This window comes from Aricia agestis, chromosome 3 (genome assembly GCF_905147365.1).
Source record: "Aricia agestis chromosome 3, ilAriAges1.1, whole genome shotgun sequence".
NCBI classification, from domain to species: domain Eukaryota; kingdom Metazoa; phylum Arthropoda; class Insecta; order Lepidoptera; family Lycaenidae; genus Aricia; species Aricia agestis.
Genome location: NC_056408.1, coordinates 19,342,940 through 19,355,517, shown reverse-complemented (window position 1 = coordinate 19,355,517; position 12,578 = coordinate 19,342,940). Strand labels below are relative to the sequence as shown.

The window sequence follows — 12,578 nt, the reverse complement described above, 5'->3', positions numbered from 1 at the left end:
CTCGCCGGAAGGATATTTCGGATAGTGTGCGGGGTTGCGGTCCGGCGAAATTCAACTGTTTCTGATCAGAATTCAGACAATGTGCGGCCGGGCTTAATCCTTCTTCTTTTATATCAGCATATAAAATATTGCTTTGTCACACAGAGGTTAAAGTAAGTGAAAGTGGCAACTGTCTAGAACTAGAAAAAATTGCTATAAGTACTTATTAAATAGTGTAACATCTACGACAGACCGAATAAATTGCAATATTATGTTATTACCGAATAAATTGCATAATATGTATTGTTCAATTGTGTCCATTGAACAATAGGTACATATTATGTATTGTTCAATGGAGGGGCCTATTTAAGGTGCGTTACCATAGGTATGGGCTCAAAATAAAAGACGGCCTCTTATGTTTCCAATCGTTTTTATTCTTCTTCTTTTGAAATAAAATGTGACCACCTTAAAACAGTTCCATTTTATGGCTGTATAGGTATTCGCCCGGCCGCACATTTTCGGACGCCCGGCTAAATCTTAATGTGCGGCCGGGCTAAATCTTAAGAATGTATATATTTTAGCTATGGGTAATAATATTTAGATAATTATAATTTTTCTACGACATTTTTAAAAGCATGTCATTAAAAAAGATAATAACAGATAAGTCGCATTCTTTTAAAGGGAAATGTCCAGTTCTTATCCTTGTCCAAATCAATATTGAAACACCATTTTGAAATGTATTGACCATGCCGCTTTTGCCGAATAAGAAATGGGTAATGGCCAATGTGCCGCTTAGATTCAACCCTAGCGGGAATTAGGCAGCACGAGAATGTAAATAGACACTCGCGCAGCGCGCTGCCACTCGTCATGTCGCTGCCCTGTCCAACGCGCCAAGTACAGATCGACAAGGCTTTAAATGAATATGTCAATGATGTCAATGGGCGCTGCTGGTAAAGGAGAACTGTCAAAAATGATGTTTTTGTATGATAGAAGCGTTAGTTCCTTTTCTCGCCACGTTCATATACAGCCTATGTAAGATTGGTAAGATTGGAATATCATTGGTATAGTAACAGACAAAATATATATTATCGAGCAGAACAAATCTCTCAAGCTTTCTATAGCTAAATGAGATAGTGTTTTCATGTTGTTCCCATTGTCCTTTTTATTTCAGCCTCAGATTTTCCTCGTGTTTTTGGCAAAAATATCAATGTGAATATTCCAGCAATTATATTGAATGCGGCATAGACAAAAAAAGTGTTGGAACTCCCAACTTGAGACATCAATATCGGATGAAGAAACGTTATGATAAAAATAAATAACCACGCGTACCACGACACTATACCGAGTACCTTGGCTCGAATCTGAAAATAAAAATATTTATCAGTTATTTCAACCATGTATGGATGCCACTAACACAATGTTAATTAGGAAATTTAAAGAGAACCCTCGAGACGAAACTGTAAAAAATTAAAGGTAACAAGCACACCCACGTCGGTGACGCAGGAACGCACGCACACGCACACACTCACACAAACGCACGCACGCAGAGTTTTATCACTTTGTTTTGTGACACCCTGTCTGATGATTGATGAACGTTATCAGTTCATAATAAAAAATAAAAAAAGTTTGCTTACCTCAAAAGTAAACATTTCCGTCAACAAAATAAAAGGCAAAGGAGAAACACCGCCGGAGAACATGGCCGAAATGATTATTATCAGGGACAGTGGCAGCCACCCTGATATTTGTACATTGGCCTGCTGCAGGAGCGGAACCGCTGCCAACACCACCATAGATGCTGCCGTTACTACATGAGCAAAGCACAATAGACGCTGAAAAAAAGAGAATACAAGAAAAATCATCTATATATAAGGATTGATATTATTTTAAAGACAGATATAAACACACCGGCAAAATTAGAGGAACATAACAACATTTTCAATTTTTTTTTAATTGTTCACTGATTTTTATATATTTATTTACTAATTGATTATTAAAAAATAAATTTTATATAAATTTAGGCCATAAAAACGTGAAAAATAGAAAAAATCAGCAAAAATCAAAAAATTAAGAAAATCTTTGAAATTTCAGTAGTAAGTTTTTAAGATAAATTCTCCATTTTTATTAAAGAAATGCCATGTTAAAAGCGTGTAATGCCTTCTATGGATCTCAAGACGGCCTGGATACGCCATTCCATGCTTGCATTTTAATTGTCAATCATTTCCTGTGGGATATTTTCCTACTCCTCCACTAGCGCCAACTCGAGCTCCTGGACACATTTTGGAGCTTTCGGAGCATCGTTTAGGTAATAATGTCAGATTTTCTTACTCTATGGACGCACATAAAATTTAAATTACTACCTAAAACTGTGTAAAAGGCACACCATGCAGTTCCAGGATGTCGGTGCTATAGCCCTGTACTGTCAAAGTACCATCATCTATAATCATCAGCTCCATGCGGGCTCCAAATCATATGCAACTCCAAACCATTACGAAGCCTGCATCATAGGCCACTGTTTCCGGTAAGTTTGATGGCCTGTAGCTTTCCTTATGATTTATCCACATTCTTTATCGCCTGTCAATACAATGTACACAGAATTTGCTCCCATCACTGTACAGCACAAGATTTCACTCACTTGTCTAATTTTGATGTTCACGCGCAAATCTTAGCCTGGCTCTTCGGTATCCTGTCTCAAGTTTTGGTGCCCTTGCTGGCACTTTTGAGTTTAATTTAACTTCTTTGAATCTTCTTCTTACTGTACAATCACTTACACGTTCATCTTGGACCTGTTCCGACAGGTTTCGTGTCTGCATAGCAGTTTGAGGTCGATTTCTTAAGTTTTGTTTCCTTACAAAATGGTCATCCTGAACCATTGTCACCCGATATCTGCCTTGTTCTCGTCTCCGAACGTAAGATCCAGTCTCTCTGAAGCGTTGAAAGTTACGATGAACCACGGAAGCCGACACACCTAAGGCCTGACTGACCGAACGGTAGGTGTGACCTTTCTCTATCGTGGTTACAGCTCTAGCTGTCGCAGATGCTGGGAAATCACTAATTTTGTATCTAAGCAATGTGTTCTTCCAAAAACCAAACAATCAAATGAGCTGAGCATACCTTGCACCCCGCTAAAACGCCATTCTTATCAGGAACACTTACAACATCAATAATCGAAAAACATTATTAGGGCATAATTGCTATAAAAACCTGTCAACTTGCCAGTTTTGTTCAATATTTTATTTTTTGAATGAGCTTAGAAGCTATAAAAAAGGCTTTCAGATAGCCCGACCCACTTGAGTTCAAGTTTTGGCCCTTTTTACCTATGTTCCGCTAATTTTGCCAGTGTGTGTATTTTAAAGTGTAATTACTGAGGAGAAGAACTAGAACAGAAAGATTAGATCAGCCGTTAAATAGGTCCTCATCTCCAACTTTTTCTGCAAAGATGTAGTAAGGGTGGGTTGCACCAGAGGCGTGGTTAAAGTTAAAGTTATGGTTTTTTTTTTTTTTTTTTTTTTTATTATAAAATTGGGGCCGTCTATAGACTGTTCGTCCATATCCTTTTTTTGTTATTTTATTATTTAGATTTTTCGCACCAAGGATAATTGAAATAATATTATGAATTTTAATTAATTGTGGTCCATCACGCCATGGACACTTTTTTTTTTTTTTTTATATATATATATATATATATATATATATATATATATATATATATATATATATATATATATATATATATATATATATATATATATATATGTGTATATGTATATTTAATAGAATAGAGTATAATATGTTATACATATAATAAATAAATATATACATTTATTGTTTTATAAATTGCATAATAATAATATTAATGTTTTGAACGGTGAGGTCCCAGTCGGTGTGGCGGCCAGTAGATCCGACATTTTCCGATTTCCTTAGATTTTATGCTGCTCCACCCTTTGCCTTTAGATGTTGTGACATTGGCTTGGTGGAGAGGGGTCACTCAAGCTGGGTGGAGTTTCTAGGTTGTTAAAAAGACATCGTTCTGTGTCGAATCTACCCGCCATGTGGCTTAGGACTTTATCGTTCCTGTCTTTTATAGCCATTTTTATATTATAATCTCTTATGTGTTCGGTTGACACCTCCGTGGCTCTTTTTATGAAGCTTGCCACAGCGTCTCCATCAGTGTCAGTGTAATAGACACAGGTGTTAGTGTGCCGGGATATGGCTACAACTGCATGAGGAACGCTGTCATGGATTGCCAGCTTTCGGGACTTGGTCTGTATGATGATCACCGAGGGACTCGTTAATCCCTGAGCTTCATGGATTGTGAGGACGCGAGAGTCCGTTCCCGATCCATAGCCTGTATTAGTGAGGGCTGCTTTCTCCTCTTGTGTGTGGACAAGATACAGGGTATTTAGATTGGTTTTAGGTATTCTCGCTCCTGAATACTTCATTAGCTTTAGGGACCGCACTATTTCCTTCGATGAATAGATGTTATTATAGACCATGCTTAAGGCGTATGCCACATCCATAGGGCTCCTGTGTGTGCAAGACAACTCCTGGGTGATGCTGGTTACCAGGTTTGGACGAGTGTAATTAAGTTTAAAGAGGTTTTCACGTTCTATAAACGGGAGTTGGTTAATATCTCCAATGAGGATAACATCGTTGGCGCCTGTTAACTGATTCGCCATGACGATTGAGCCGAAATGGTTCATGAGGGCCTCGTCAACTATCAACCTTTTGTAGGTTTCTTTTGTCCCATTTACCAGCAAAGAGGCCATGGTACGAACTTTATCTTTAACTTTGTTGCCAGTTCGTAGCGATAGCCTTTGCTTTAGATCCTCGGCTGCTTCGATTGTCGTTGTTATTATAACGTCTGTTTCCTCATTGAAGTTATTAATGATCCAAGTTGTCTTCCCACATCCAGGAACCCCATTGACCCACGAGTAGTTGATAGGTTTCGCGAATATATCCCAGTCCATGCTGGATTCGGGGTCCCCAGATAGGACTTCTGCCATTTCTAGTATCCTGTCTTCCAGCATTATTCTGGTACATTCCGCTATTACCACTATTGGATCCTCAGATTTTGTGATAAATTTGAGAGTTCCCGTGCGTTTTGTCTCATCCTCGTCCAGAACCACGAATCCGCAGTCGGCACTTAACGCCGCCATATACTGCCCTGTCATCGCCCCGGCAATTATTGTGGAGGTGACATTGTCGTATATGGCAGCTTTTGCATCCTCGAGTCTCACTTCTAACAGCTTTTGATTTTTCCGCTGATAGGCCTGCATGATCTTATTGCAGGTCAAGAGCTTTATGGTCTTATTTGCTCTTATTATCGCCTGGAACTCGAGGAAGGCATTTATTATATGATCTTCGGGGCTCTGGGCCAGTCTGAGTTTTGGCGGGAGCACTTGCCCGAGATCGGCCCTATATCTTTTGTTTTTATTTGCCGGTGTTTGTGTAGATGGTTCCCTCAAAAAAGCCTCCATTGCTAAAGCCTGCCGATTTGTTTGTGACGAAGCCTTGATCCGAGAAAGGGTGTTTTTATCCTCGATCATTCTTTCACGATGAAGTACTTTTTTGATGGAGCCCACAAACGCTTTTAATTTGGCCGTTGAGTTTAGAGACTTCTTAATTTCATTTTTATTTCTCTCTTTCTCATCCTCTTTTTTGTTCTCCCGTGATGCTTGGAGTCGTTCACTTGCGGAGGATGAGTTCGCCTTATTGCTGGGTTGGGACGTTGCTGGCTGATCATCACGATTCTTTTTGAGGAAGCTTAGGTCATCCCCTCTGTTCTCGTAGACGATTATCTCATGATGTTCTGAGGCTTTTACTATTCCATAGTAATTTGCAGCCCTGCCTTTGTCCTGTCCCAGTGACATGGCGTCTACGCTGATTATGCGTGGGGTGATACTGTGTCTTATCCCCATTGCTCCCAACTCCTTCAAAGACGAACATGCCCGTTCAAAGGCTGTTTGCGCATCCCATTCGAATACTATTATCGTTTTGGTGTCTGATTTCAGTATTCTGCATGGTTGGCCAGCGAAGGTAGTTGTTGGGAGAGCTAAATATTTGCTCATTTTCATGTTCGTCTTTGATGTACTTCCGTTTAGGATTGCTGCTAGTCCCGGTGAGATGTTGACGTGGTTGGGAGTGCTAAGACGGCTGTATGTTATACCCAATGTTTCGGTTGGATTAGACATAAAGAGAGGGATCGGCCTTAGTTTAATTTTCGGTTCCCCGTTTTGTCCGCGGGCTAGTAATTGTTGGGTTTGCTCTAGGGTCGGCTGTGTTACAATTTCGGTTGAAACTGCCCGTTGTATTTCTGTGTGTGCCTGTGATTGTGTTGGCGCATGTATTTCTCCTGGCCTGTGGGTTGATGTGAAGTGTGTCTGTGTGGACGTTGGGGTTTGTGATCGTGTGCGTTGTGTTTGATTTCGTGTGTGTTGTGTTGATGTGTTTGTTATTACTCGCCTTGGTGTATAGTTTAATTTGTTGTGGCCTGTGTATAACGTTGAGCCATTTGCTGTGGCTGCACTGGAGACAACTTTGCTAATGAATACCATCAACGGTTCTCTGGTGGCTTTTTCCTCCATGATGGTAGGGAGGGTTGCCTGACTTAGCTCCATTTCCAGTTGTATTTCTAAGTCAGACCTGTTACTACCAAACCTTGGGCATTCAATGAGCAGGTGGAATATTGTCTCGTCCTTTACGGGGTCACAAATGCAGGAGGGGCTGTCTTTAAGGTGGAAACGATACAAGTATGCTGCGAATCCTCCATGACCGGTCATGGCTTGCACGTGTGTAGGCGTTATTGTAACGTGTCTTAGTATTTCCCACGCCTTTTTAACAGTGGGGAAAAAAACTTTTGTGACCGATCCGGTTGAGGAGGATTGGTATCTTTCCTGCCACTTAACTGTTGTCCCCTCCCTTATTTTTCTCCGTATATAGGACATTGGCACTCTGTTGTAATCTGAGGCCGTGTTTATGGTAAGTGCAGCCTTTTTTGCCAGTTCATCCGCTCTTTCGTTTCCTGGAGTACCCGCGTGCGCTTTTAGCCAGAATAGCCGCACTTTTCTGCCTTCCTCTGTTATAGCTCTTAGGTCTTTCTTCATTTCGATCGCAAGTGGGTGAGTCACCAAAGGATTTCTCAGCATGTTTAGTGACGATCTGGAGTCACTCATGATGTTAATTAAGCTTTCCTTTGATGTCCTTGCCAATTGGATCGCTCTATAGAGTGCATAGATCTCAGATTGGAAGACTGTATTGTGCGGTTCTAGGTGGAAAGTGGAGTGTCTGGTTTCCCGGCCGTTATTCCACCACGTTAGAGCAGCTCCGGTTTTCCCCTCTATTTTACTTCCATCCGTGTATATTTGGGGGCCGGTTATTTGGTGTTCCTCGGTGGGGCTTACGTCTTCCAGGCATTCGTACTCAGTTATGATGAGTTGCGATGGATGTGGGTTTTGAAGTGGTCCCACTTTAGCTTCCACTTTCCTGTTTGGTGGTAGGTATTCTTGTGAGTACCCTTTTTTTATTTTAAATAGGGTTGCCGCTTCCTGGATTCTCAGGTCTAGGGGCAGCAGGCCGGATAAGATTAGTGCCGAGGTCAGAGATACCGTACGGTACGACTTACAGATTTTTTGGGCGAAACCTCTTTGCAGTGCATTCAGTTGTTTTTTTATATACAACTTTTCTACCGCAGGGGCCCACGCACATGCTGCGTAAAGCACGATTGGTTCGACCACTGACACATATATGGTTCTGATTATCTCCTTGTTTAAACCCCAGTTTATCCTCGCTGCACACGCCAGCTGTTTGTATATGTCAGCTGCTTTCCTGCAGGTTTTGGATACGTGCGCAGCGAAGGTCATTTTGTTGTCTATAGTTAGGCCCAATAGCTTGATCTCATTTACTAATTGGATTCTAACGTCAGCCATGTGAATGTTGGGGGTGTCATATTTTCGTTTATTTGTTATTAACATCGCGTTGGTCTTTTGCGGTGCAAAACGAAGTTTGTTTTCCAGCCCCCATTCCGAAACAATTGCCAAGATGTTATTAGCTATTTGTTCAATGGTTTGACTGTTATCACCTGAGATAACCAGCACCACATCATCCGCAAAGGCCTGTACATGTATGCCCATTCTTGCAAGAGTTTGCAGCAGCGAGTCGAGTATGAGGTTCCAGAACGTCGGGCCTGCTATTGAACCTTGTACACAGCCTTTCGTTGTCCCTCTCTCGCTCGTTGCTCCAGCATAATTCACTCTGATCTTTCTGTTTTGAAGGTACGACCTAATAAGGCCGTAGATGTTTTTAGGGCAACCCTTTTTTATTAGTTGAACATTTAGAGCTGGCCACCACGCATTATCGAAGGCACCCTCTATGTCCAGTGAATACATCAGCACTATCTTTTTAGCTTTTACTTCTGCTTTGATGTGTTCCACTAGGTCGTAAAGGGCGTCCTCGGTTCCGCGTTGGGGTGTGAAACCATACTGGTTTTTATGTAGTGTAGGTAGGAGACGCCATTGTAATCTGGTGACGAAGAGTTTCTCTATGATTTTACCCAGTACCGAGAGCAGGCCGATTGGTCTGTAGGACTTGGGATGGGTGTAGTCCTCTTTGCCTGGTTTCCGGAGTCTGATGCATACATGGGCTGCTTTCCATTGTTCTGGGAAGTATTTTAAGTCTAGGCATTTATTAGCTATTGCCAGGAACAGCTTCCCATCACTTTTTATAGCAGCTGTGCATATGTCTGCCGTTAATCCATCCTGACCTGGAGCTTTCTTTGGATTTTGTCCTTGCAGGATCAATTCCAGCTCCGGCATCGTGAAAGGTGGATCGTCGTCAGACAGGCCTTCAATTTTCTCCGGATCTGACTTGACCATGATGTTTCTGAGCCTTTTATGGTGTTCTTGGTCGGTTTCGACAGAGTCCTCAGGGTAAAATGTGCTTGCGAGAAGGTCCGCTGATTGCTGTGGGTTGAGCGTATTTCCTACGCTGTCCCTAAGCAGCGTCGGTTCTTGCCTTTTCGCTGTTCCCCTCAGTACTCTGTAGATCCCATCCCACATGCTCTCGCGGTCTTGGGTTGAGCAGAATTCTTTCCAACTTTCTGTGGCTGCATTTGCTGCTGCCCTGTTGTACTCGTCCTTTGTTTTGAGATAATCCTCAATTACAAAGGACCTTCGGCTCGGTGCAGCGTTTCGAATTCTTCTCTTTTTTCTTAGAGTTTCCTTTTTTAGCTCTTCTAGGGTAGGTGACCACCAGGGTGGTGTTGTTTTGTGTTTTTTTCTGTTTAGTCTTGGGATGGTGCTTTCGCATACATCGTGGATGGTACTGATGTAGATAGCTATGATCTCTTCCAAATCTTGTGGGTTACTTATTTCCGACACTGTTTGGGGTGTGATAGATTTTTGGGACAATGTGTCCTTAAGCTGGGTTCTAAATTCTGACCAACGTGCTTTCTTGGTATTATAGATTCGGGTCGACGTTAGCTTAATTGGTTCTAGCTCTTTATCGAGCCGTATCTTGAAAGCTATAGCATTGTGGTCAGAGGAAGTTAAACTTCTGTCAACTTTCCAGTCACTTATCCTTTCAAGAAGTGGCGGACTACAAACGGTCACGTCTACTACGCTTTCGTACAGCATGCCACCTCTATAGGTTTCAAATGTCGGCGTTTTCCCGGTATTAAGGATTTGGAAGTCCATCTCGTTCAGAAATGCACTGTATTCTTGTCCCCGGCGGTTTTCTATTCTGCTTCCCCACCATTGACTCCAAGCGTTGACGTCTCCTCCTATTATGATGTTTTGTGTGAGCAGTTTTGGGCAGATGTCTTTTATTTGTTGTAAATATGGGTCGATGTTTTGATCAGGCTCTAAGTAGATGGACAGCACTCCTATTCTGGTGTTTCCAGCTTTAATTGTGATGGCTGCAATATTTTCGGTAACCAATTGAGAGTCGTGGGTGATTTCCACAAAGTCACCGAAGATAATTATTGCGGCCTTCACCGGCTTTTGGCGATTCAAGGTGCACTGGATTATTTGCGTGCCTGGGTGATCCTTCATTACACCTGTATTCCCAACGTATGGTTCTTGGACAAGTGCAATTGAGGTTTCTTTTTCCTGTGCCGCCTTAAACAGTTCGGCTGTTGCCAGTTTGGAGCGTTGGAGGTTCGCCTGGATGATATTGAGCGAATTTTTCTGCCCATCTTTTCTATTAGAATATTTTGACCCATTTTCCTCTTCGTTGCCCTTAGCAGTAAGATACTCGCGACCTTGCTATCCTGTCCCACTTTTGTCGCTCCTGGCATTCTTCGCTGAATGCAGTGTGTGTCAGGTCTTCTCCTCCCTTTTTCACATTTTTGCAATTTATGCATGTGGGTGGTTTGCCCTTGTTTTTCTCCGGGCATTCGCGTCCGGAATGATTACCGCTGCAGTACCCGCAAGCGGATTCCTCTGCTTTGCAGAGGGTCTTTGTATGGCCATATCCCAGGCATCGTGTGCACTGAACCAACGGTGATTGATCCACGATGGTGCTGCGCCCGAAGCCCAGATGGACTTTTTCCACCTGCATAAACCGACCATAAAGTTTAGGGGAAAGTTCTATGACCGGGTGTGATTCATGAGGATTGCGTGCTCGCTTTCTGTATCTTACTGTGACTGTTTCCCTTGAAAGGTCGATGTCCTTTAGAAGATGTTTATTCTGCGCAATTAAGAGGTCTTCGATCTCCTTATTCGAGTGTGAGTGCAAGACATTACGGATGCAGACCAACGGGTTGTTCGGTTTTGGTTCCTGTACCGTTAGACCTTCTCGGACTTTGACTTTGTCTCGGACCAGATTCAAATCTTCTCTGCTTGCACAGCTGATAACGATTTTTTGGTTCCGGGCTTTCCGGACTCTGTCTACTTTTGCCCCAGTTGTTTTGAGGTCAATGGCCGCCTTTACGCTTTCTAGGACCTTTTCCCCAGTGTGGCTTGGGTTATTTGATCCTATGATCAGCGTGTGGTTTGCGGCTTTAGGAGGAGAGGGCTTTCTTAGTACCTGCGAATACGTTTGAGGAACTGTTTTGAGTTGAACAGCAGTTTTCCCAGACACCTCTTTTTCGATTTTGGCCAGGCTGTCTCTGACCTCTGCCATTGCTATGTCTTGTTGCAGGTTGAGCACTGGTAGTGGTATGGGTGCTTCTTTTTCACGCAACTCTTTTATCTCTGATGAGACAGTCTTGAGGCCCTCTGTAATCGGTTGGAGGTGTCTCGCAAAGCTATTGGGTGACTGTTGTTTTGTTGGGCGGTCTATGGCCTCCTTGTTCAGCACTGTGAGGCTGTTTATCTTTTCATCCAGCTTCCTGAGTTGCTCCAGCGCCGGCCCTATGTCATCATTTTTGGGAGTTTCTTCCACTGTCTCCTTGGTTTGGGCTAGGTCTTCTACCCGACTATAGAGAGTTTGGATCTGGGTCGCCATGGATCCTATTTTTGTCGCCAGGTTGGTCAGGTTTGCCTCCATCTTATCAAGTTTAGGCGCTACTTCTTTGTCCGCCTGACGATTGCAGCTGGCTTGTCCCAGATCCTTGATGTTCTTTTGTAACATTGTTATTTGAGATTCGAGACGCGCTATGGTGTTGAAGGGCTCATTTGTCTCGTATCCTAGCCAGTTACGAATGCCTTTAGCCTCTTTCAGCGCGTCACAGATCCCTTCAGTGGCGGCATTTAGCCGTGACTCCCAATTTTTGCTCATAGCTTGTATTTGCTTTTGGTGAGCTTGTTCTACGCGGTGGAGCTCCTGTGCATGGCGAGACCGCTCTTTTTCAAGGCTGCACTTGTGACGTGCTCTCGAGTCCGATATGCATAGGAACGCCTCGTATAGACTTTGTAGGGAGTCATGTGCTGTTGCCCTTAACTCCCTCTTCATATTCCCGGCCTGTTCGAGCGCCTCCTTTCCTCGCTGGAAGATTTTATTGGCCTCTTTTGTGGCGAGGTCCATTTCTATACCTCGCGCGGGGCTCAGGTACATCATACTCACCCTACCTGAGTTTTCTTGCAGTGTTGGCTTCGGGTCCTCTTCTGAGTCCAATACCATAAGGTGAGGGGATGTAAAACCTCCTTCCTCCCATTCAACGTCGAGGGTGGATGTTCCTTCAGCTGTTTCGCCTTCCGTGATGAGCGATGCCTCTCTTGATTGAGTCGGTGAAGCCAGCTTTGGGGACAGGTGCTTTGTCCGTTTTATTGCCAAAGGTGTAGACGCTGTGGCAGCCGCTCCTGTTGGCGACGTCGACGGAGACGCCAACCGATCCGCAGTTTGTTTTATTACAGAGGCTAATTTTTTAGTTTTGTTCTGGACATTTTCCCGTAGCGAACGCGATTTGACCCCAGAGGTGGGCGTTACAGTATTTTGTTGAGACATTATTTATGAATTAACTTAATATGCTATGTTATATTATTATGTAAGATTGTTATTATTTATATTATTATGTAGTATTTATATAATATATGTGTATATATATATGTAAGTATGTGTATATAAGTTTTTTTTTTTTTTTTTTTTTTTTTTTTTTTTTTTGGCGTGATGGACTTACCGATGTTGCGGTGATTTATTTATGTTGTTATCCTTGGTGCGTAAAA

General features: G+C 42.7%; 1 protein-coding gene across 1 annotated transcript in view; it reads right to left on the bottom strand.

Moving 5' to 3' along the window:
* Window positions 1-1,021: 1,021 nt before the first annotated feature.
* Window positions 1,022-12,578, bottom strand: part of LOC121740411 (facilitated trehalose transporter Tret1-like) — a 36,643-nt gene continuing 25,086 nt past the window's right edge. The window contains exons 7-8 of the mRNA XM_042133099.1: window positions 1,614-1,808; window positions 1,022-1,340 (exon numbers count right to left, since the gene is read on the bottom strand). Of these exons, the coding sequence (XP_041989033.1) occupies window positions 1,119-1,340; window positions 1,614-1,808 (417 nt within the window). The 3' untranslated portion in view covers window positions 1,022-1,118. The remainder of the gene's footprint in view (window positions 1,341-1,613; window positions 1,809-12,578) is intronic.